Below are 25,422 nucleotides of genomic sequence, written 5' to 3'. Positions count from 1 at the left end.
TTCAGCATCAACTTACAACACCTTGCAAGCATTTTGCAACCCTCAAACTTGATTTTTCACCCTTTCACAGATGAGAATATGGGGTAGTTTATACAGCTTCCAAATTACACGTTGATGCCCCTTTAACAATGACTATTGCTTAATACTTTCCTGTCCGTGCCTATACCCATCAATAGCATGCTATCGATGGTTTTAACTTTACATTCTTCAGCTAGCACCATCCAGCACATGAAAGATTAACTATTTTTCCATTTTAGGTGTTGTGTTTTCACCGCAGAGGAATTTTTAAGGCGTCTTTTATTCGGGCAAGACAAGTGCTTGTAGTTTCCAACATGGCATGAATGTCGTGCACAACTGCCCTAAGGAAATGGAGAATTTCCACTGATTCTGAAGGGTCAGCGTCGGAATGTTTTGATGGTGGTACTTGGATGATGATTTTGATTCATCAGACTTCAGCACGGAAGGCGAAAGCGCGTCAAATAGCCCCAGAACGTTAACAGGTATCCGATGGTAGTTTTCGTTTTGTACACTGAACCATTTCGTCCTGCCGCGCTTGGACCTAAAGATTTCCAGTGTGAGGTCACAGTTCTTACCTGCAGGGTGTCAATGTTGTTTGGGCAAGACCACTTGCCGGCAGCAGTGCAAAGAGTAAACCTTTGCGCGAGAGGGCAGCTGGGAAGGGACCTCAGTATTGCCCTAATATTGCACTCTGCAGTGCCGCGCGGCAGTCTGTAAGAGCTGCCGCACGAGCACGATAGCCACAAACGCTAACATTTTCCTTTGTATATAAAGAACTTCAGATAGAAAGCTTCATTTACAGGAATGTTGTATTAGTGTTCTTGTTCAAAATATATACAGCGAAACCTCGTTAAGCCGTAGTTGGCCGGAGCTCAGAAAAAGTATGTACTAAACGCACTTACTCACTGCTTAGGAAATGAAACTGCCCACTTACCTGTCAAAAACTGAACTCAGAGAGAGTGCGATGAAAGGGTAAAAAACATGGAGTATTTACTCACTTCGCTCGACAAAAGTTGTTTTCGTTTGATGCCGCCGCGGCCTAGCAGTGACGACAGTGGCCTCAAACGTACTGAAGCTGCGAGCCGGCTTTTTAGCCTGCCTCTCTTCTCGGCAAACACTCGCATGGCAGATTTCTCGTTAGCATTACACATTCTCCGTGCACGCGTGCAGTAGCACTACAGAAGTTGCGGGGCACCTTTTCATTGCGGGGTGCTGTTCTCATCGTGACGATTGCATTAATGAGGCTGGCGTAACGCGCAGCTTCTGCCACTGCTGGGCCTGAATCGATGGCAAAACGTTGAACCTCGTAGTTGGCATCTCTTCGCGGTCGCAGCAGTGCTGCTGAGCAACTTCTTCGCATTCCACATGCCACACACCATAGTCAATAGACCCATGTCTCGTGCCAGCGCCAACTTCATGTCACGTTCGATAGCACGAACAATGTCCAATTTTTCTTCTATGCTGAGCACCTGGAGTCTTTTTTATCCGAGCGTTGGCAATAACACAAGCCCTTGCTTGCACGACGCCACAACGCTCTCTGGCACGGCGCCGAAATGATGTTGATGTGGCTTTATGCAAAAACACAAAGGGCACTTGGAGGCCATTGTTCCGATCTCTGTGGCTTGTTGTTCAGCCGGGCTACCCAATGGAGACGACATAACGCCGTGTTTAGGCGACGAAAAGTGGAAACACGTGTTAACCGATACATACGCAATAAGCTGGTACTGTTTATGCGGATACAGAACACATTATGTTCAATGGTAGCCTAGTTGGGGATTTGACTTCACTACTTTTAAAATGAAGCTACTGTTTAAGTGGGCACGGTTTAACAAGGTTTTACTGTACTTTGAAATTTGTTATGTTCTCTTGGTGCAAACGAGCATCAATGTTTTTGCAGTTTTCTTGTTCTCGTTTCGAATTTTTATTGATTTTTTTTCTTAAGAATTGTTAATAAATGTTTGCTTGAAAATAATACCATTAGAAAGCACATTTCTCCTATAAATTGATACCATACATTCTAATATCAAGCGTTTGCTGCAGCAGTAAAAAAATTGCTAACTGGACTACCCAAGAACTGCACATTTTCTCGCAGACAGGAAAGTGTTAATGTCCCTTGATTTGTAACTTACCGAATGTCAAATTTTGGCGTGACAACAGGCAGTCCTGTGCCCTTGCGGGTGTGGTAGGCTGGCGTGTGAACGCTCATTTTCCGCGTCTTCTTAGCTGGCTTTGTGGAACCGGGAGCTTCGTCCGTCACCTTTCTTTTCGGGCCTGTAGAACAACGCTGGCTTCCTGCCTGCAATAGTGAACACTGAGGTTGGCGTGGCTGGAGCACAACAGTATACAGTACATAGAAAAAGTTGGGCAGGTTGGTAAGCTATCATCTTGCAACTGCAGCGTGACACAATACAATGGACTGGAAGAGAGAAACACACATCCGGCACTAAAACTGACCAATTCAAGAGGTTCCCAGGTGAAAAAAGTAACACTGGGGCTGTCTCTAGTGGAGGGCTCCAGTAACGTTCGAAATTTTCAAGAAGTATTTTCAGCACAAGAAAATGCACAGACAACAGAGAAGCAAACAGAAAGCGCTGCTGCCTCTTTTCCACTGAAAAGTTCTTTTGGTGAATCGCAACCGACTAGACAGGCTGTTGGTTCTTTGAAATGAGAAAAGTAAGTTGACCTCAATTAGTAAATTACACTTCTACACTAGGAAGCATAATAAGACAGGTGGAATGTGAAATTGAAAGGCCGGTGAGGATGCTGCCTTGAAGTTCCTGCACAAGTTCGTCATGATGCTATGAATTTTGACGGCGCCTACTAGGTTCTAAATAATTTTTAAACCGACCATCCTATACTTTCACCCGGGTTGTACGGTCTGTCTGTCTGTCTGTTGGTTGGGTTCTTGCCAAGTAGAGCTTGGCCCCTCAGTGCAGCAGACCGATGCCCTAACCATTAGGCCATGAACACATGTATAGTACTCTCGTGTCAACAGCCACTAGGTCTTTCAAGTGGTCACCACGTGTCGTTTATGATGATTTCCCTACAATGGCGTACACTGACAACAGAGGATTGGCCAAGAGGTGGGCAGTACATATTGTGCCATCAACTAGCTCTGAAATGATCGCTGAGCATTGGCGATTGTAATTTCCATACCATGCACACCTGCAAACCTGGCAAGATCGAAAATTGGGAGACTTTTTATTCGCGCCAAAGGGGGGGGGGGGGGGGTCGTTCAAACTTTCAGGCAGTGTTCGACGAGTCCTTTTGCAGGGACCTTGCAGTAGCAGACTTTGCTCACTTCAAAAATTTGTCTGAGTAGCTTTTCTCAAAACACGGTATAGACTGATGGCTCTTCACTATCAGCCGGAGTTGGAGGGTTGTGCTGCACACTTACGAGCGGAATTGTCCTAGTTTCTCACGCCGTGCTAAAAATCCTCTCACGCTCTGCCTTGCTATGCAGTATCACGAGTAAATCGAGCATTACTTTAGCAACTCGGTGAAACATGTTTGCCATCACTGTTTTTCATTTTTCCAACCACAGACCACTGCACGTCCCACCTTTCTCCATTCAGAATGTCCTCTTGAAGACTGTACACCTGTAGTGTGGCAAACTCAGCTTCGAGAGCATCTAAAGCGTCTTAACAGATTCATTGGAATCTCGGGGCAGCAGCTGAGGGAAACTGACTAAAGAAACGAAGACTCTAGAGCAATGCCTGTGAAATAAATTTCAGGTTAACCACCTCCACATTCTTCAGAGTTGCGTTTCAGAGTTGTGCCCACATCCATAACGCTTTGCCTTGTCGCGTTTTGGAAACATTTTCCATAGAAGAGGCCAAATGTGGTCGCTGACACTAAGGGGTAGGTTGTGTTTGACGAAGAATCCCGTAAACAGGCACTCCACACGTATGACACTGTCGTCGCAGTTGTTCCGGAGAAAGTTCACTATGTTGTCTTGCTGCTCAGCGGTGTGAACATAGCTTTGATGCTTCGCCGTGGAAACGTGCAGTTTCAAATCGCCTTTGCCACTGTGAGACACGCTGATGTCGCATCCACACATTATACGAAATGCAAAAGGTTCTTTTCTTGGTGTCAAAAAGCAAGGAAATTCAGAAGTATAAAATCGCAAAAACTTCTGCAAATACCTTTTCTTTGGCTTTTATAGCGCTATGGCATCAAGCACACGAGGACTGTAACTTTACACGGTGCACAACACACACATGGCCTAGCCAACACTAATCATACACACAAGCAGCATAGAATAAAGAACCAAGCAGCAGCAACAAGATGCACCATGGAGGAAGACATGCGTGAAATGCAAGAGCTACATTGCCTCTGGCTTTGGTCGGCTTACTAGGCACCGTAGTCGGCTGCTTAGTCGATACCAATGGTGCTAGTGTGGATGTTGTTGGTGATGCTATTACGATGTGGCTGCAGAATCCATGGTGCCGGTTTCGCAAAAACCATTATTGCACGAACAGAGACTGCTTTTTGGGAGATATAAGACAGTGATTGTACAATCGGAAAGTTCAGTAAAAATCTGGAGTCTCCCGGGCGAATCAGGAGGGTTGGCAGGTATGACCATGGCACATACCCAAAATGGGGGATTGGCCAAGCAGCTGGCACATGTAAAATAAATAAATACAAGCGAATATAAGATTTCTCCAATTACATAGCACAGGTGTGCGAGAGCAGTCCATTTCCTTTAAGCCAATGAAATGGGCAAACTTGCAGCATTTCCATGAAAGCTTCACTACACAGATTCTAACGTGCGTTGGATCTGCATAACTTTTCTAGTGGTAAATAGTAACTATGTTATGTTCTAAGGAGCAGAGCCAAAGACTGAACTTGGCAAGTTTCCAGAACTTTTACTAAGGCACAATGGCCCTAATACAGTGCAGACCACTTATAACGTAACAGCTTTAAGCACGGGACCAGTTATAGCGTCGTTTTTTTTTTTCCACCGTTATATCTCCCATAGAACTCAATGTATAGGCGGACCATTTATTGCGTAGGCACATGAAGCAGAATACCGGTTATAGCACAGTTCCTTTAAGCATGCAACCATGAAATCGGCGCAAGGAGCATGGCCTTTTCTCGGAGGCGTTGAGCATGGCCGCACGGTTGCCAGGCGTGCAAATGTGGAGAAGGGGGAGCATGGGCACACGCGTGGAGACCAGCGGCGAAAAGCGAAACGAAAATGAGAAGGGTGGGAAACTTCAGAGGAAGGAGGGCGAGTGTTTTCATCACTACAGCAGCGTCCAATCAGGGTGCGCGCTGTGCAAAGTGGAAGCGATAGTGCACTCTTTTTTTTCAGTCCCTCTGTCGCATTTGGTGTGTGCTTGTCATGATCTCGTCGTCATAGTTGTCCACTGTGCACTTGTGTTGTCGGGCTTTTGTCACCATGGGGTCGGCAGCGTCTTCAAGCAGTGCGAGAAAGGCATGCCTTATCGCTGGAGACGAAGGAATGCATTATAAGGGATATAGAAAGTGGGCTGAAGAAGGCGTCAAAGGCGGTCAAATACGGCATTTCTGACACAACCGTGTCGACCATATACAAGCACAAGAACAAACTGTGGCAGCAATTGCAGCAAGATTCGTCTTCCCTGTCATGGAAGAGAATACGTACGTCGAAGTACGAAGATGTGGACACAGCACTCTTCAGATGGTTCCATGAAGTTAGGGTTCAGAGCATACCAGTGAGTGGCCCCATGCTCCAACAAAAAGCCAAGTCCCTTGGTGCTCTTTTAGGCCACGACAACTTCAACCCACTTAATGGATGGATCCAGCTATTCAAAGATCGCCATGGCATCAGCTACAAAGTGGTGTGCGGTGAAAGCGGTGATGTCAACGATGAGTTCATCGAAGTCTGGCTTCGCTTAAATTTGGAAACCATGCTGCCCATGTATACGGACAGAGATGTATACAATGCCGACGAAGCTGGCGAATTTTATAACCTTCTGCCCAACCGCACTCTTGCACTGAGAGGTGAAGCCTGCTCTGGCCGCAAGGCCTCAAAAAAGCGCCTAACTGTGTTGTTCTGCGCTAATATGGATAGAAGCGACAAGTGCCGCCTGTTTGTCATTGGAAAATCGGCGAGGCCGCATTGCTTTAAAAAGCGAGAGTGCCTGCCAGTGACATACAAATCCAACAAAAAGGCGCGGATGATGTAAGACATGTTCACAAACTGGCTTTGCAAGTTCGATGAAGACAAGGTGGCAGAGAAGAGACAGGTCGTGCTCATTCTCAACAATTGCACAGCCCACAACATCAAGCCAAAATTGACTGCAGTCAAGTTAAAGTTTCTGCCTGCAAACACGACTGCAAAATGTCGGCCGCTCGACCAGGGTGTCATCGCAACCGTAAATGCACTTTACAAAAAACGCATCTGCGAAAGTTTTGCTGAACGTGCAGCAGCAGCAGCCTCTTAGTGAATTTAAGGGGCACGACTGATTTGGCTGCCGCTTCGCGGTGGCAGGTACAAGCCACTACAATAAGCAAATGCTTGCACAAAGCAGGCTTCACCGCAATGCAGAGGCTCTTGACGCTAATGAGACGGGCGACAATGTTGCTGATAGATAGATGGTCGACACCAACGACATGTGGTGCGGCCTCATTGAAAGCAAGTTTGTTTCCACCACGGGCATTTTCCAAGAATATGTCGATGCCGGTGAGTCAGAGCTTCCCGTCTGCGAGGAAGCGAGCACGGTTGATGCGACTGTCGCAGCGGTGCATGGTAGTGCGGAGCTTGCAACCGAAGACGAGTCAGACGACGATGTCGACCTGACACCAGACCCACATGTGCCATGCAAAGACGCTCTGGAATACCTCAGCAAAGTGAAGACGTACTACGCGAAGAACAGCTTGAGTAAGAAAGCGCTTCAGTGCTTGCTTAAGCCTTGTAGAGGACGAAATTGTATGAAGCGCTGTTAAAAAAACAGCGAGAAGAAAATAAGTGTTCTTCCGCTGATGCCGCACTTGTCAGGAGAATTTGGTTTCTGTCCTGTGTTGCGATTGTGTTGTATGTGTGTGTGAGTGAAATAGGTAATAAAATTTTGTTTGAAAGGTGGGTGGTCCGTTTGGCATAGGCAAAAGCCGAAAGAAAGCATGCTTTGGTTATAACGCGTGCCGCGTTATAACCAAAGCATGCTTTGCAGCGCGGATTTTTACAACTCCCGTGACTTACGTTATAAGCGGTCTACACTGTACAATGAAACGCACTGAAATCCAAAATGCTTCGCTGACGATGCGGAGCTGGACTTCTGCCGAAAGTTCAATAAACAGAAGTGTGGCGTTCATTTTATCTGCTCACTGCATTCTAACTGCTCACTGCAAAATTGATGAAAATAGGCTTAGAAAGAATACTTTCAGACTTGACAGGATTAGCTTCTACAGTCAACGAGCGATTTTTCGGACGTCTTTGACACTACCACACCCCGTAGAGCCAATGTATAAGAACATCTGAAATTACGGACACAAAAACTCTTTGCCGTCTGAATCTCCGGACTTTTTGTTGCGACCACAGGTCCGAAACGGCATTAATCGAAGCCACCACCATCGCCATGTTACTTATTTCACAACCTCAAACTGGCGCTTTCACACACCAATCCGCTGGCAGTTGTTGCCACCACAGTGGCAACGCTACAGCTAGGTGCTTTAACGTTTGCTACCAAGCATATTTTTCATTGAAAGAATTCTCCGTTGTCAGCAATGGCGCCGACTCTGCCTTCGTGATCCTAGCCAAAACGCAGAAAGCATGATGTGTTGCATATTGCCGGGCCCCAAGAATCGGCTTCACCGAAACACAGCGGTGTTACGCGGAGAAGCATACGCGATGTATTGCGGTGAAGCACACCAAAAGTGGAAAGGGGCAATTGTCACTAAACACAATGTACATTCCTTAAAGGGGCACTAAAGCGAAACAATAAATCAGTTTAGACTAATGAAGCATTGTTTCAGAACCCTGCAGGTAGTCATTTCAAAAAAATAGTTTGATTATTAGATGAGAAAATGAAGGTCCAAGTATCAGTATTTGAATTTCGTGCCGAAACCCCAGCGCCGGTACGTCAGCGTGACGTCAGGCATTCCAAAGTATGTTTTCGCATTTGGGCCGCGTTAGCTGAGTAAAGGTTCCCGAAAATTGCCATGTTTAATATATGGTTCCTTTAGAACACAATGTAGTCAATCTGTACCACTATATATAATCAGCAGGCCCTAGAAGATGCCATAAAAATCCATGACATCACAGCCACCATGTGCAGGAACTTAAGTAGGCGTCGCCACCGGTATTACATTCTTGCGCTTTTTTTTGGCTTACCAAACGTCTTATCGTTGTAAGAGTGGTGTTTTTGGCATTGCAGAAAGGTAACTTACTGACGCAGAAGAAATTATTTTTCACTTTAGTGTCCCTTTAATTCCACACGCGGGCACCCACCATTGCCTGTCGCAGTACGAGCACTGATAGGCCTAATACGTAAGCTGGAAGGCCTTCAGAGCTATTTGCAAGTGCCTGTGGTGATTTGAACTCTATGGGGCTGTAAAAGGCATGCATTCACTTTTTCGGACTGCCTCATTTTTCGGACGTTTTCACGGCCCCTCGGGAGTCCAAATAATTGGACGTTGACTATATTGTTTGTGTTGCTTTTGATTTGACACACCGCAAGTCGAACAAAGTGAATGCCTTTGGGTTGTTGGGTTGTGCACGTTTAGAAATGCAGAGGTGGTATTTTTACACGATCACTTTCAGGTATAGTTTCACTTTCGTGAGCGTTCACATGACTGACCAGTACTGACTTCTATGGGTGACACCATTCGTGGCACAGTAGAAGCACGCCACCTTGTAATGGTGCCAGCAGTGCTGATTGATGCCCGTAGATGCTGACTTATCTGGTGTTAGGCACGTGAAACATCACTAAAGTGAAATAGCCCCAGCCATGGCAGCTTGGAATGAAACCTGTGATCTTGTGCTCTGTGGCAGCATGCCATGGTTACCGAGACATCGCAGCAGGTGTCCTATGAGGGTAACCCTTTAAGAATGGTAAAATAAGAAAAAACTAAACTTGCAGCAGAATTTTAATGCAAACGATTTTGTTGATCATATTAACCCTTTCACTACCAAGATGAGCCAAGCTTGTCACTGGAATTTGTACCGTTCCTACCGAGAACGAGTGCAGGAGGCTTGGCTCCCTGCAATGACGTTATTGTTTTGAATAAAGTTATTTCTCTCCCTGTGCCCTTCCGAACGAAATCGTTGAAACAGTTATGTTTTCAGGTTATACCGTAGTGCGGATGGGCCCAGCATGACCTCAGGAGGAGCGGTACAAATTGCAACAAGTCTGACTCGTCCTCAGGAGTGAAAGGTCTACACAAGACCAAACCAAAAGTATGCAAAGTTGTTCAGGAAGGTAGAACACATTGAGAAGTTTTAATAGTATAACAAAGGTGGCCTTCATTGCACATAGATAGGTATCACTGCATGTATTGGCTTTTCTTATTTATCAGTTTCAACACTGCCCACTGTATCGCAAAATAGCTCTTACTCGAAGATGCTGAGCTTTCCTAATCCCTGCATTTTGTTTTGTTTTTAACATGACTCACTCATCCACGAAGAATGCCATTTTGAAATAGACAGCTAGCAACACAACAAAGAGTTTATGTTCGCAACTTCACTATTCAACAGGCTTTTCATGCCACCTGGAGTATACAAGTACAGAGCAGTGGACGAGCTGAAGCTGTTTTTAGGGCTGCATGAAAAATAAGATAGTACTGAATGAGTTGGGCTGATCGCTCATTTTTCTATGCAAGTGCACACCTTGGAAATGGTTAAGGCATACTGCACTCACCCTTTTTGCCTTTGCACTGGCCACAAGGGTCTTTTGCCTGCAAAGAAATGAAACGAAATTAAAACATACAGCTGTCAGAAGCTCTATTCATTAGTCTAGCTTACATAAACAGTGTCACAGCAATGCAAATATGCAAGGCACAGGCACTGTAATGACAGCACACATAAAAACCCCATTGACACGTTTCTCAAGGGACCATGGAAAAAAAGAATGCATGATACTGGAAAACATGATAGTTATTTATTTATTTATTTCAAAGTACCTTACAGGCCGCAAGGGGAGCATTGAGTAAGGGGGGCATCATTGAACAAATGACAAGAGAAAACAGATACATGAGAGCTAAAAATATTTACAATGATAACATTATTTGATATGACAACCATTGTGTTAGAAATGCAGATGAGGCAGAAAACTACTCAGACAATTTTATCTGAAGTTTGACAAAAAGCAACAAACTATTTAAAACCTGATAAAGTTTGCTATCACTGCTTGCGAGCTAGATAATACTGAATGTTAAACACTTTTTGGAGTGGTCGTAGCTGTGAATCGCACTTAACGAACCTTGCACTTTCCATCTGGTGCTTAAGCCAAATGTTTGACGATAGTAACAACCTCTGTTCGAGGACACGAAGGTTTCTTTAAAGCCTATGCAGCTGTGCATATTTAAGCAACCATGCAAGACATCAAAAGTCATGACATGCAACGTTTAACGTAAGCACCTTTGATAGACCATGCCGAAGGTGCACTGTTGCAGTTTCTGGATGTGATAACTGGTGAGGAAAACAAAGGGAAAACAATACACACGACCGACACTTGAGAGTTGGAGCCCAGAAGACTTAACACAGAGATGTAAAGGGAAGAAGGTTCTACACCCTCTTACACCCTCTTTACACAAATTACACCCTCTTGCCACACAACAATAATCGTCATCTGTCTTGTCCGCATTTCCTTTCTTTAACACGGTGAGCCCGGTACTTCCCAGTAACGAATGGCATGCACGTTATCAGCATGACATAGCATTCCCAACCGGAAAGTAGCAGCGTTTTCAAGAAAGGAAACTCAAGCAAGGCAGATGATTATTGTTGTGTGGCAGATACACACCTCAAAGGGTGTACCTTTGCCTAAGAGTGTACTAAGACATAAGACATAAAAGGCGTTAGCATTACAACACTGAATATGAACATGCAGGAAATAAATCATTAGAGAAACGCTGATGATGATGATGAAGCAACATTCACTGGGCCCGAAATAAATCGGTGGTGCATGCAGGCACCAGACGGGGTGGTTCCCTAGTTACGGGACCCATATGTTTCCAGCAGCTCCTGGCCCCTGTCCGTCAGTGCGAGCTGAATCGGTAGGGCGGGGCTGGATAACAAGGTCTCCCATCGCTCAAGGGATTGGGGATTGGGGGTGTTGGTGGGAAGGGGAGGAGGGGGGGTCTTGAGTTTTGTGCACTCTGCCAAGACGTGCGGCAGGGTGCCCTTTTCTCTTCTGCAAAAAGGAACGCTGACTGAACTACACTTTGCTGTAATATTACTGACATAACTTTTCACTGGGACTTGTGGCATTATCTAAGCTAGTAACTCATTGGATGCCTAATAAGACAAGGCAGCCCTTCAGAGCTATTTCTGATGTTGCCACGGCAATTTGAACCCTTCGTCTTACCCACCATGCGCGCCTCATAAAGGTGCAACGGGGCCCAGTACGCATTCCTAATTACATGTGCACACATGCGTCATGCCCGAAAAAGTTTAGAAAACCTGTCTGTGTTTTGTAAAAGCTAGCATAAAGGAATGCGGTAAGATGAAAAAGGAAAGTCAGGGGTACATTTCAAGTCAGCAAAAGAGCTGGGGTCCTTCTGCAACTCTGAAGGCCTGCTGGTAAACTTGTTAGGCATAACAGTGCTCATACTGTGACCGGAGACTGCACATGTGCAAGTTAAAGAATATGTGTTATGTCCCATAACAGTGGCCCCCTTCCCCACTTTGCCTTTCGCAGTACAGGAAGGTTATGCGGCAAAGCATACAAATACTGCCAAGTATTTAATTCTACCAACCGAATAATTCAACTGGTCTCATTGGTCTTGTCAGAATTGAATTATTGGAAGCTGACTGTGCATAGTAATCCACGAGTGTAATCGACCAATCTGGCTTTTAATAACATTCTGTTTAGAAGTGTCCCCTGATGCTACCGATCACTGAAGCAGCATGAAAAGCACTTTAACTTACCGCAGTCGCGTGGCAGTCATTGGCCTTGCATCTGACGATGTCTCAGTTGAGGCTGAAGAAACACTTGCAGCAGACAGCGCTGTGGTGAAGTCTGGCACTGCTGCTACAGTTATTTAGAAAAAAGTCCAGTAGTCAAGATAAGTGAAGAAAAGTGCGAAGATGTGCTGGAATAAGATCTCGCAATAACAAGAAAGAATACTTCGCAGATGCATGGAAATATGGCCAACTTGTACATCAAAAAGAGCGAAGCTGTGCAAGGGAGTTCTCACACTCTTTGAAAGCTGTAGGAACCTGGTTTGACACTGCCCGAAATCTAGCCAAAACTTTGCAGACACTTTGATATGAGTGAGCTTTGAAGTACTTACAGTAAAACCTCGGTAATACTGAGGGGGAATGCAGTTCAGGTACGCAAAGGTGAGCGACAGTGTGGACACACTGACACTATTAATTTCGGAAAACGTTTTGCTTTATACAGCATACTGCAATGAAATGAACTGGGCGCTACAACAGAACGCACATCAATCAACACACACAGAAAAAACAAAGTGAAGAAGTAAATTGAATATAGTACACCAAGCAGCTATCACTTAATTGCACAATAAAAGGATAATTCTATTTCTCTTGGAAAGCTATTCAGGGCTGACAGGGCCAACTTAAGCTTGCTTTTTTTTTATGATAAGCTTAACCTCTTTAACCTAGCAAGGTATTGCTTCAGGCTAGTTGTTATTCCATAGCTCTTCCCGACTTATAGTGCGGTATTTTAGGACGGAACTTGAAACACAAAGTGACAGGCACAAGCACTTGTCGGTTGGCCTGAGTGCAAAACAATTGTCATCTGCACAAATTCTGCAGTGTGCCCAAGTGGTGGCAGAGCATTGCCAAATGAGAGATTCAAGTTACGAAATTTTTTTAGTCGCAGGTAATGCGATTACAGTACAGGTTTAAACTAAAACAGGAATAACTATTTTTATCCACTACTCAGCTTTAATACTCTATCTGCAGTTGTCATTGCGCCGCTGCTCGCACTTTTCACATGCAAAGCTTGGCGAGTAGATAAAAGCACTTGCGTGCACAATGTATGAAACTTGCAAAGAAAAGGTTGCCCAACCGAGCTATAGATGCACCTATATGGCCGCACCACTGAGTCAGCTGAAAGCGCTCCCAGCGCAATCAGAGCCTGCTACAATGGGCACCATGTTTCATTGCGATTTTGTGCAGCTCCTCTCTCCTGCCTGTCAGACTTCCCCCTCTAGCCACCATATCTGAAGGCATGTGACCAACGTGTGCACTGAGTCAACTACTACTACTGTTTGCTGCAGCCGCTGCAGACAGAACCGCGATCATTATCAACGCGATCTGGGATGGAGACTACGCAGTTCTGAAGGCACGTATGGCCAAGGTGGCATCATGTGCAGTGGCATACAGATAAACGCACAAATAGACATGAAGAGTTCAGCATTTCTGCCATTCCCCATACGGTTTCTGCTCATGACAATGGAAATACGGACTCCACCGCATTGTTTCTCTTGGCCATTTAGCACCGTTTTTGCTCTATTGAGTCACACGTGTACAATTACGAAGGACGAGTACTGAACTACCCAATTTTACAACTTAACAAGGTGAAATTAACGAGGTTTCACTGTAGTATGGATGAACAAGTTCACTGGCTAGCATTGCAACATGTACCCCCAACCAAACTGCTACAGTAAAATCTCGTTACTATTAACAGCACATTAACGAACTTTTCACATATACGAATTTTTAAATATCTCTGCCAAAATGCCTATATTTTCAATGTAAAACAACTTTCAGTACTACGAACTTCATATTGCTGAATATTTCAGAATAACGTACATAATTTAATCCCGTAATCACCAAACTGCTTCGTTATTACGAAGTTCCGTTGGAAGTTTCGGTACCGAATCCCCGAGGTTTACACCTATCATCATCATCCGTAGCAGCATTGGCATCAACGTGAGCGTCGCATATGGTCATGTTCGGACTTTCCTACCATGTCGTAGGCCTAGCGTCACCACATTGATAGCGATCGGCTGGAGCTGCAAAGTTATCGGTGCTGTGATTGTGTTGTGCGTTTGCTTTGCTCACAATGAGTTCCCCTGACCCCTCGGAGTAAAGAAAAAAAAAAGATGCCAGTGTTCACTTTAAAGAAAAAGCGGACATTTTGACGCTGAATGCTGGAAGAAAGCAAGTCGACCTGGCACGGAGCGTGATATGCCCCCTCAACAATGGCAACGATGTTCAAGGATCGGGAAAATATGAAATTGCATCGAGTCACAGCTGGCTCCCTCAAGAAAACACGTGCAGCTTGGCAACTACCAGAATGTCGACGACGCTGTCCTCGCGTGGTTTAAGAATGCCAGAGAAAACAATTATTCAAGAGAACGCGCTACAGTTCGCGGCCGCCTTGGACATCTCCGGTTTCGATGCAAGTGCCGGATGGCTTTACTGTTTCCAGCAAAGGAATGGCATTGTGTGGCAGGTTGCTTGTGGTGAAGAAAAGGCAGCAGATGCCAAGAGTGCGGTTGCCTGGCGGAACGAGTGCTTTCAAGAGATGAAGTCTTCCTCTCCAGATGACGTTTTCAACGGCGATGAAACGGCATTCTTTTATCAGTTGTTGCCTGATAAAACAACGAACTTCAAAGGTGACAGGTGCAAGGGCGGAAAGAAATCACATCTCTACGTATTGGTTCTGTTCTGCTGCAACTCCACGAGCACCTCAAGCCGCTGTTGGCAAGTCTGCTAAGTCGCGCTGCTTGAAAAACATCTCGTTGCCTTGCGACTACCGAGCCGACAAAGAAGTGTGGATGACGCGAGGATTGTTCACTCAGTGGCTGCTGCAGCTTGACGACACAATGAACAAGACAGACAGAAAAATTATCATCGTTGACAATTGTTCAGTGCACATCGTGAACGAGGGATTGAGCAATGTGCAACTTGAATTTATGCCACCGAATTGTACTTCTTTGCTCCAACCTTTGGACCAGGGCATCACCAGATGTGTGAAGGCCGAATTTCGGAAGAGTCTTGTGCAGCGCCTCCTGATCAATATTCGACTGAAGCTGCCCACACAGGTAAACATCCGTCAAGCTGCAGAAATGCTTACAGGGTTGTGGTGGAACGTGAAGGCAAGCACAATCAGCAACTGCTGGCGAAAGGCAGGCCTTTTTAAGGCTTCATTTACACTACAAGACTGAGGACACAGAGGAGCTCAACCCAGAACTGTGGAATGAGCTTACGAAGAAGCTCCCGGTCAACATCGTGGTGACCTTCGATGATTACATTGACAGCGACAGCGAGGCGGCTACATCCACGGAGCTCACCAACGAAGACATTGTGAATAAAGTGAGTGGGCAATAAGATTGCAGTAGTGACGAAGACGATGCCGACACTGGATCAACACACAAAGAGAAAGAGACTGTTTCCAACTTGGATGTTTTAGTTTTTCTAGAAAAGACACGATCATTTGTCGGGCGCTGTAAAGATGTCCCCAATGACGTTCAGAGGCAGGTCGAGGATGTCAAGGCATTCGTCCTGCAGCGCTTGCTGTCTACTCGGCAAAAGAAGTTTACAGACTTCTTCAAGCAATAAATTGTAGTTAAACTGTGCCCGGTGTTCTCGTTTATTATTTACGTACGAACACGCGCATCTGCTGCATAGTATGTAATTTTTGATGTGTTATATTACTGACATGAAAATATTGGTTTTTCAGTACTACGATAATTCAAGTTAACAAATTAAATTCGGCGGTCCTGCGAAGTTCGTTGCAACAAGATTCCACTGTATTTTATTTGGAAATACGTGCAAAGGATGCTCAACAATATGTGCACTAAACAACGAAAGAGCATGCCTGGTCTCCTACTTACGGACACTGTCCCACACTTCCCTGTAGGGCCGATTGAGGATTTCCTGCAGTGAAAAATGCCAGCACCAACCAGTAACTATCTCCCCGCTGCTTCGATGCGCCATACAAAAACCAATGAAATTGGCATCGACACTTACACTATTCAAAAATGTCATCCAGCACCACACAGAGCATACCCAGCAAATCGACATGTCAAGCATGTGGCAGATGCTTTAACGCACTTGCTGGGAATGTATCACAGAACTCTCTTCACACATTTTATCTTGCTTAAACACCCACCCTTCCTTCCTTAATTGCACCTGGGAGAACAGTTCAGCCATACGGCCCTACCACAAGAGCTATGCCTTACTACGGTCACTACAGGTGGTTTGCATAAGATATGTCAACAGGGACCGAGAAATGGGCTTGGCACCATGACTGGGGACCGAGCTCGACTCTGGCAGCTACAACTCTAACCAAGATACGTTCAGAAAGTTTCACTCTCGACACAGAGAACCACATGAAGAAGAACAACACCCTTTATCACATGCTTTCAGGACATCTAACAGATCAGCATTTTTGCATTTCCCAGTTCTACAGGTTTTCTACAAAGACCGAACAAAATTCCCATGTCGATGTGATGTACGTGACCTAGTCATTTAGCGGACATCTTCAAGCACTGCACTTCATTTTTAACTGAATTGAACAAATTTTGCATTTATAAACATATGGGTAACAGCACAAACAGATAACCACAAGAAGGTAGACACGTACACACAAGCGTTGCGTTTAGAGCTGTGCAAATTTCAAAACACTGAGCACAAATAACAGTAAAAATTGGCTTTCAAATATGAATGCTACTTTAAAGAGAAATTCTAAATCAGTTTACATTGATGGGGCATCCTTTCAAAGCTCTCTGCACTTCTTCAGTGAGAAAAGGTTTATCATCAGTGAATAGAATGAATACCATGCTTCCTTCTTGAATCTAACACCTAAGCTGTATATATTCCTGTAATGCCAATGTAAAGTACTAGCAGATTTCACTCCAAGTTCCATGTATGCAGAACGTTTTTCACACAGAATGTCTCCCAAAAATTATAGGTTGTGTTTCTGCACAACTGCATAATGCAGTTATTTATCAACAAGCAATAAACTAACCTTGAGTGAAGTCTAAAATCCACCCCATTGCATGCGAAAACTGATGCAAAAGTTTCAATATCACGTGACCACCTGTGCATCATACTTCTGCAGCATTTCAAGCTTACCGAGTCTTCTTTCACATGAACACTCCAAAACTCCATACTCCAAAAGTGTACCAATCATCAAAGCTGGAGAACTTGGAAGATAGCGTTCTATAGATTAAGCTAGACTCGCACATGGGGGCAAAATGTGGCATGGCACAGGGGCCACGCAACCACGATGGCTTTAAGCAGGTACCACCGTGCAAAGTTAGATTTACAAGGCTGCAGCATGCTCATGGAGTTTGCATGCTTACTCTAGACTCCAACACTTGCGTGCCTTGCCGGAGCACCAGAGAGGACAGCATTACTCTCTGCACGTCGCTGACCGCATGGGTTCATATAGCACTGCAATCCCATTACAGCAAGTGTTTATTACTAATGTTACAATGAAGTAAAAACTCACCTATGCAATCACAAATGCAATTCCACACCAGATAACTAGCCCAGTGAGCCAGACCTATCCAGCCTGTGTTGATAATGTTTACACTGATTAGGCTAGATAGATGAAAGACAACCATCAGACGGACGGATGGAAATATCGCCGAACATCTTTCATCCAATCTGCGAGCGGAGAAAGCCAGACTCGGCAAAGGCAACAATTTGAGGTGATGCACGAGTCACGTCGCGATTAGTTATCTTCTGCGAAAATTCCTGTTTCTGTATGTCGTGCGAATGCGACTTTAGGAGATGCAAGTGACCTGCGTATGCAAGAAATAGGCGTGGCAGCACTACACGGATGTCAGCCTCGTGTGCTTGGATCTTGGGGGCCATGAGATTTCTAGAAAAATTACTAGCGGAAACTGTGGCACTAATGCCTATGGCAGCCACAAACGTGGTGGTTCAGACAGCACAGGAATGATTGTTAGTGCATAAATTTGCCTAAACTTTGTCTTTCTGGCTTTGAGCAGCTTTATGACTTTGAAAATGCATCCTTTTGAATCAAAACTTTAGAAAACATGACATTCTTTTGTGACTATGTATGTATGCATGTTATCTACATTTAGACAAGATTACAAAATTTGGGGCATGAGATGCAGGTACAGATAGTGACCACACTGAGGAACTTTACTGAATCAGAAACATGACAAGCTGCTGCTTCAAAGTGTTTGCAAATAAAGAATGAAGAGCTAAACACACTGATACTGATTCTGTTTGTAACCAGAAAGGTAGGAAAGCTTGGAATACATTTTTAGCCCCACTTTAATTACGAGCACCGTATACGCTGCTCATGCTGTTTGGACAAAGCATAATGAGCTCCAAAAGCATTTACATGACCTTCGAAGCTGTAACCAAGGCGTCACGTATCATTCACCCAGCCTCTGTCTATGATATCTGCCGAAACAGAGGTTAGCCGAGCCACAGTGGCATTATGTACATCCATTGTAAACACAGTGGTTACGGAGGTAGCTGAGGCAAACAATGAATGCGTCACCACGTGATCAAACGTAGCAGCGCCCGCAGGACTCTCGTGAAAAAGGTAAATGTTTTTCTGCTTGCATATGCAACTGCAGACACATACAAGAACCAGATGGCCCCAACACTTGAGTATCCTAATCTAACACTACTGTCTGGGTCATGCCGAACAGATGAGTCCCTGTGCTTGAATGCTCATGTTCCTTGACTGCTACTTTGGACAAATGGAAAAGGTGACACTCCTCACCTCCGGCACAGTGCGGATGATGCCATCGTACCACATGTCCACAGTGCGACAGATGCGGTCCGCGATGCCTTGCGTGGCTTCAAGACAGCTCTCCACAGTGCATTCCAGCTCGCTGACCATACACTCTAAGTACCTGCACGCACATAAAAAAATATTGACGAAATTTATTGGAGGATGACTGTAAATGTCGAGCGACAGCTTTCTAGTAGTTCTGCTGAGAGACATTAATGGAACACCTATTGCTTTGCTCTGTACATCACCTGCAGCACGGAACAGTGGAGTGATGGGTGCAGCATAGATTGCTCATAGCGTTAAGTCACCAGAGGTGCGAATATCCGCACTATAAGCAATACTGCACTGTAACCAAAACAACATTTTTTAATGGCTGACCATGTGCAATACATGTATACCAAATGGCCACACATATTTGAGAATCAAAGCATGCGACTGGGATGTTTGTATTTGTTTAAATTTAGGGACGTCGAAAGTAGAATTTGAGAATCCGCAGTCTCCACATAAAGCAGACATTCAGGACTCATTCCACCCTGTGAAGCTGGTCCGACAGCGAAGCTGCAGGTGGACCACCCAAAACCTACGATATGGGAACGAGACAAACAGCAAACTTCGGCAAACATTTCATTCTGTTACAATTGTCACCACTGCTTTATGGCCACTAGGATATAAGACTAAATTTTCAGTTTTAATTGAAGAAACATTCATTGCCAATGTAAGATCAACACACGTTCCACGTGTGGTTGTTGGCCGAGTATATCAAGGCAAGCTCGTCGGTGACGACCTGCACAAACCCTGTTTTGTGGCTTGGCAATGTCCATGTTAAAATCACAGACGATGACCGGTGTGGTGTGGTCACTTGCCAGTGCCACCGAGAATCGCATAAAACACTGGATGTCCAATCTGGGTGTATTAGGGGAGATGTACTACATTGTTTCATTACAGGGCTATGAGCCATTGCATCTTTTGCTTGCTTACAGGGGTATGAGCCACTGATGTTCACAGTTTTCGGCATGTTCTCTATGATGCATTTTCTGCTCGCTTAGGGGGCTATGAGCCATTGCCGATTGTTTTTGCATGCACTTTCTGTCCGTGGACATGATTGTGCCGTTGGGGGGTAGCAGTAAACAGCTTCGCTGTAAAAGAAAACTACATAGAGGAAAGTAAATTGAGGTCAAAATTTTTAGACCCGCTCATTTATTTGAAATTCCCCATGGCACGAGCACCAACACCCCAGAACATAGCATGGAGAATAAAATTTCAGATGCCATACAGTGTCTCTTTCGATTTATCGACTGATCTGCGTGCTGCAATCAGTGTTTCCAAAAACATGGCTACTATGAACCAAGTTACCGCTATTCGAGTGTTGCCCATGCAATTTGTGTCCTCACTTTCACTGTCGAAGTGGTTCCTAAGCATTCCAAACGCCGTACAGCCACTGCAATGCATTTTGTCGACTCTGCATCAAACCGTAACTTTGGTCGGCTACTCTCGACTAGGCATGCTGTAGCCAGCGGATTCTTAATAGTAACCTTGTTTTGAGGAGACGTACGCAGCTGATGAAAGTAGCTAAAAATTTCATGGGTGTAAATTCAAATACTACCCTCACTAGTGACAGAACTCGCCATAAAATTGCAGGTTAAACTCAAGATGTTATTAAATGCGCAGAAGATCCAACAAAATGAAGAAAGCATTGCTTTGCAATTACTTTACAAACAACAGTGTACACAAAACAAAGAAAGAAGCACTACTTTGTGCTGCTATTACTCAGTCACAAGGGCAGCCTGTTACAAAAGTGCAAAGGTTGCAGTGTGCCTGCAGTGCAAGTCCCTGTGCATTGGTGTGGCATTTTATGGCATTTGTACATACCTACCGGCTTCACAATTAGTACAATCCTGTGGAGAAGACTACAACAGGGGGTGAAAAAAGGTGGGGAGGCAAGCATGCCTCTTAAAAACCAACTGCAACAAATTCAAAATGTTTCTTCTGAAATACGAGTGAAAGCAACATGAAAGGTTTCTGAAAGCAGATGCTTTGGGTATGGAAAGCAGAAAAAACAAAAAAATCACCATTACTGCTCCCAGGAAGTGACGCACGATTAATGCAAGTCACCTCATTTTTGCAAAGGGGCAATGGTACTGCTGGGCCAAACAGCCATGTCATATTAGAGTCTTTCAATGCTTTTTCTGGTAGTAAAACTCCGGCCAAAGTTTCATATAGGGACAGCGCATGCCGCTAGTGGCGCAGCTGTCGAGGAGGGCGCACGAAACGGCCGTGCTTGCCATTCGCAGTGGCTGTTTTTCGGCAAACAGGCTGACATTCTTTAGTATTTGTGTGTGGTATGGTTACTACTTCACCCATTATTTAAGATATGATAAAAGTAAATATTTAAACCAAGCTTTTGGATAAACACCGATGTTTTGAAACAGGTTTGGTTCCTTCTTTAGGATGTGACTGCGGACAAGGTGCAGCGTGCCTGTTTAAACCCACGTGTGGACAACGGCTGGGTCAATGAACGCACGCCATAGGAGTAAGACGAGGGAAGGTTCTCCGGGAGCGATTAACAGTGCTGCAGCTTCGCCTGCCTGTTGTGCACGACATGGCGCTCACTATTCGGCAAATTGTCAATTTGTTTACAAGTGCTTACTAACAAGATACTATCCACCAGGAATGCTCTGGGAATTTGTGAAGTTTTGAATGACGGAATTTTCAAACCTCGAATTAACGAAATCCCCAATTTAACAAAGTTTTTCACTGAAAGTACGACTTTGTTATATCGAGGTTCAACTGTATTCATGCGTGAAAGGCTGCTCTATGGCTAAGAAAGTGGTTGCTGAAAAAAAAAGATCAGATGTGGAGAAAAAATGCTGCTGAAGGACTTGTGGCCGAAGACACATGTAAAAGGGCCCGTTGGATGGATAACATAGCTGATTGTAGCATAAAAGAAAACTGCTACATGACTAGACTGCCAAAAACACTAAATGACAGACAAGCAAAAGTTGTAGGTTGTCACGTAAGCTTTCGCCGTGAAACCGTAAACCAAGCTAGTACAGCCCATTTGGTCTCTGCATTGTTAAAAAAGATGTCTCCCTTCTAATAGTTCGCGATAGTTTGGCAGATGGAGAACAGTACCCACATTTTAAAAACAGGTTCTGAAATACTTCATTAGTTTTGATTATTTGAAAGTACCGAACAGTGCCTTTTTGAATACATATATGAACAACTAGAGGTTGTAATACTGGATTCGTTTTCAAAACTTGAACAAAAATTTGAATATTTTCCCACCCTATAATTAACTAATAATACAGCTCAACTCATTTTTTTCTTTAGTGCCCTTTCTTCTATGTGTTAGTGAAAGCAGGGTTGTTTGTTTTGAAACCAGTGCGCTGCACACTATTAGAGTGGCTAGCCTTCTGGCAGAGCCAATATAGCTCTTTCTTACCAGTGCCACGCATTAGTGATATTTCAGTCTGCGTCTCACGAGAACATTGCTCTGCAGGCAACTGGCATTCAATCCTGCAAGTTCATACTTGGCAGGTCAACAAACCACAGGTCAACAAAATAAACATAACTCAGCCTCGCTCACAATATTTTATATATATATATATATATATATATATATATATATGCTTATGAGAATCTGAGTTAGCCAGACTCATTCCGACTCAAACTTGCGAGAGTTGGACCTGGCAAGACTCGCACACACTCAAACTAGCTGAAAGCAGAATCAGCCAAACTTACTCTGACTCGCTCACTGGTTGGTACGAGCCTGAGCGAGCCAACTCACAAGTGAATTTGCCAGCCTATTGTCCCAGCCCACCTGATTTGTTCAGCGCCAAAGGCACATCCAGGGAGCAGAGATGACTGGCGGGGCTTTGGTTTCTTGGTTCGGGGCATCTTCAGAGTTGTGAAGCTGCAACCAGAGAGACCAGTTCTGCTTATTAAGACCATAATGCTCAACGTATCGCATATCCCTATCAGGTGCCATAAATTCTGTCCATTAAAAACTTAGTTTCATCTCACCTCTTGCACCTTCAGAATCATGAAAAGCGTGGCACAGCTGTGGCACAAAAGCGTACAGCTGAGGAATGAACGGAGGATTCTAAATTCAACAAGTTTTGTCAACTTTACAGAATGTGCGCTCCATGCAAGAGCTTTCTACAGGAACGTCAGATATAAGAACATCCATTTCATGTCTAAAAGCCACCACACAGGTGGCCGCACTGACTGCCAGGAGCGCACATCATTACCTCTTTCACTTGTGTCTCGAGCAGAGGTACCAGGCCGAAATAAGGCAACTAATGACCGCTTAAGTACATAATGGCGACGTAAGCGGCATAGCAACCCAGAAAGGTTCTTGTTAGCGAGTAATCGGGAGTGTTGCAGGAGAAAGGTAGTGATGTGCCTATTGGCAGACAGGTGCTGCAGCCAGCACTGTTCATGCAGTTTGCCTTCCCACAAACAGATTGAGACAAAAAAATTATAGGGTTTTACGTGCCAAAACCACTTTCTGATTATGAGGCACGCTGTAGTGGAGGACTCCGGAAATTTTGACCACCTGGGGTTCTTTAACGTGCCCCTAAATGTAAGTACACGGGTGTTTTCGCATTTCCAAACAGATTGAAACACTTTACCACACACCCAAAATGCACAAAACAGGGGACGTATTCTGGGACGAGCATTTTCGGCGATACTATCACCTCGACCATCAGGCGCATGCTGATTGGCTGGTTGAGCGAAATCAGATGAGCCGATTGGCTGATTGAGCACTAAGTCATGCGAAGGAGATAGTATTGCCGAAAGTCATTGTCCGACATCGTCCCCAGGTACATTCATTCAGATTACCAGTGCTTGTGGGAATAAGAGCAGAGCAACATAGAAAAATCACTTTTCAAGAGCAAGGAAGCATTGTAAGCAGTCCTGGCAAAGCCTTTGCAGTTTTTGCTCAATAATACAGCAAATTGTAGCACACCCTAAAATGTGTACAGAAATAATGCACACAAAGTACGTTTTAGCTGAAATGACCTGTATTATTAAACACACTGTTCAGAAAAAATATTCTACTTTTCTTGGGCTATATTTAGGCAAGGCATCGTGCTCATTTGACTTTGCTTTAACAGGGTTGTTAGGTTGTTGGCCCAGACATCTGGTCATTGTGGTCCATGCACTCAACGAGTTCTGAAGACTAAGACAAAATAGCAACTTTCTTTTAGTGAACAATGAGTTGTGGGGCAAACATCTCATTCTGCAGACATCCGAGATGCAATGAGGCAACCTCTTGATCAAAAGTATGCAAATCAGGCATTCTACAAAAAAAACAAAAAAACAATGAATTTATTCGATGCACTGGCATGTAACCTCAAACTGAAGACTGCGGTTCAGACTTGGCATTCCAAACACTGAATTGCCGCCTTTGCAAGTTCCAGGTTGTGAGCGAGTTGCCATGAATTTTTTTTCCTTGCAAGAACTATGGTTCACATACTTTTGATCGCAAATGCACACATGCACTGGCTACAGATACACAAAAGTTACGTGTAGCCCACAAGATGTTTTTTTTTCAATTTGGGCCCCCAATTGCTGACCTACGATATGGAGCTGGTGAATCGCGACAAACAGAAATTGAGGGCCTGATAGAGGCTGTGCTGCTGGCTCTATTTCTGATTGACATTTGGTACCCAGCACACCACCAGCCTTCACCGCCACATGAAAACAATAGCTGAAAATCCCTTCAAAAGTTTCGCTGTAAAACGACATTTTTCGGGGAACTTAACAAAGCCACATAAACAAGATTATGTGTGGGCACCATCTATTGTTTCAGGAAAGATTTAGATCGATAACATCAGAAGACAATAAAGATTTGTCAAAGTTATTGGCAATAAATATTTTGCACTATGCTACAATGACAAATGCTGATGACAGTAAAACAGGGATTGGAGAACTACCATGCAACGCCACTATAAGCAATCAGCAATTTCATTTAGGTGTAAACCTCTGTGGCCTGGCACTCTTATCAGATGAATGAGCTGCATCTCGAGAGAAATGGGTGAACAGTTCTAAAACATCTGATAAATATAGCATGATCAGCAATGAACAAATAGACCATCTTCTATTACAGTTGACAATAAAAATCAATGCAACTTCTGCAGAGCTCTAACAGCAGTCATTGCCTCAAATGCTGGCTCGTTCCAACCAGGGAGATAGGCCAAATGGGACGAGATGTAAACCACACAGCAAGGTCGATTAAGGGAACAAAAATTTGATCACAGGCTAAATTCCAGCAAAGGTGGTTCTTCCAAGCAGTTGCATAATTAATATTGGCACGTGGAGTTGTTTATCTTTTGTGAGGCTTTTCACTGTCTAACGAATGTTACTGCTCTGTGCGGGATGCGCCCACATGTATCAGAAGTTTCTCGAATGTTATTGATGGCTCTGTTGTTTCTGAAGCTTCTGCAATTGATTGCATGTGCGACACAAATTGTGTAGATGACATTCTGGAAGACACCCGGGCACCCCCGATTACACTGGAGCCTTCGATGACTTCTGTATAAAAGCAGATGTG

At 44.4% G+C, this 25,422-nt stretch overlaps 1 protein-coding gene across 2 annotated transcripts in view; it reads right to left on the bottom strand.

Annotated features, from left to right (window-relative positions):
* LOC139059908 (uncharacterized) overlaps window positions 1–25,422 on the bottom strand; it is a 37,109-nt gene that overhangs the window by 9,466 nt on the left and 2,221 nt on the right. Inside the window, exons 2-7 of one of the 2 annotated variants that reach the window (XM_070538466.1) lie at window positions 22,684–22,776; window positions 18,852–18,984; window positions 15,973–16,015; window positions 12,089–12,188; window positions 9,861–9,897; window positions 2,148–2,314 (exon numbers count right to left, since the gene is read on the bottom strand). In XM_070538466.1, coding sequence (XP_070394567.1) covers window positions 2,148–2,314; window positions 9,861–9,897; window positions 12,089–12,188; window positions 15,973–16,015; window positions 18,852–18,984; window positions 22,684–22,760 — 557 coding nt within the window. In that variant the 5' untranslated portion in view covers window positions 22,761–22,776. Of the gene's footprint in view, window positions 1–2,147; window positions 2,315–9,860; window positions 9,898–12,088; window positions 12,192–15,972; window positions 16,016–18,851; window positions 18,985–22,683; window positions 22,777–25,422 lie in introns of both variants that reach the window. The other variant, XM_070538465.1, reaches the window with a different exon arrangement.

Source organism: Dermacentor albipictus, chromosome 5 (assembly GCF_038994185.2).
Source record: "Dermacentor albipictus isolate Rhodes 1998 colony chromosome 5, USDA_Dalb.pri_finalv2, whole genome shotgun sequence".
Lineage (NCBI taxonomy): Eukaryota > Metazoa > Arthropoda > Arachnida > Ixodida > Ixodidae > Dermacentor > Dermacentor albipictus.
The sequence above is the reverse complement of the archived record's forward strand: the minus strand, read 5'-3'. Positions and strand labels throughout refer to the sequence as shown.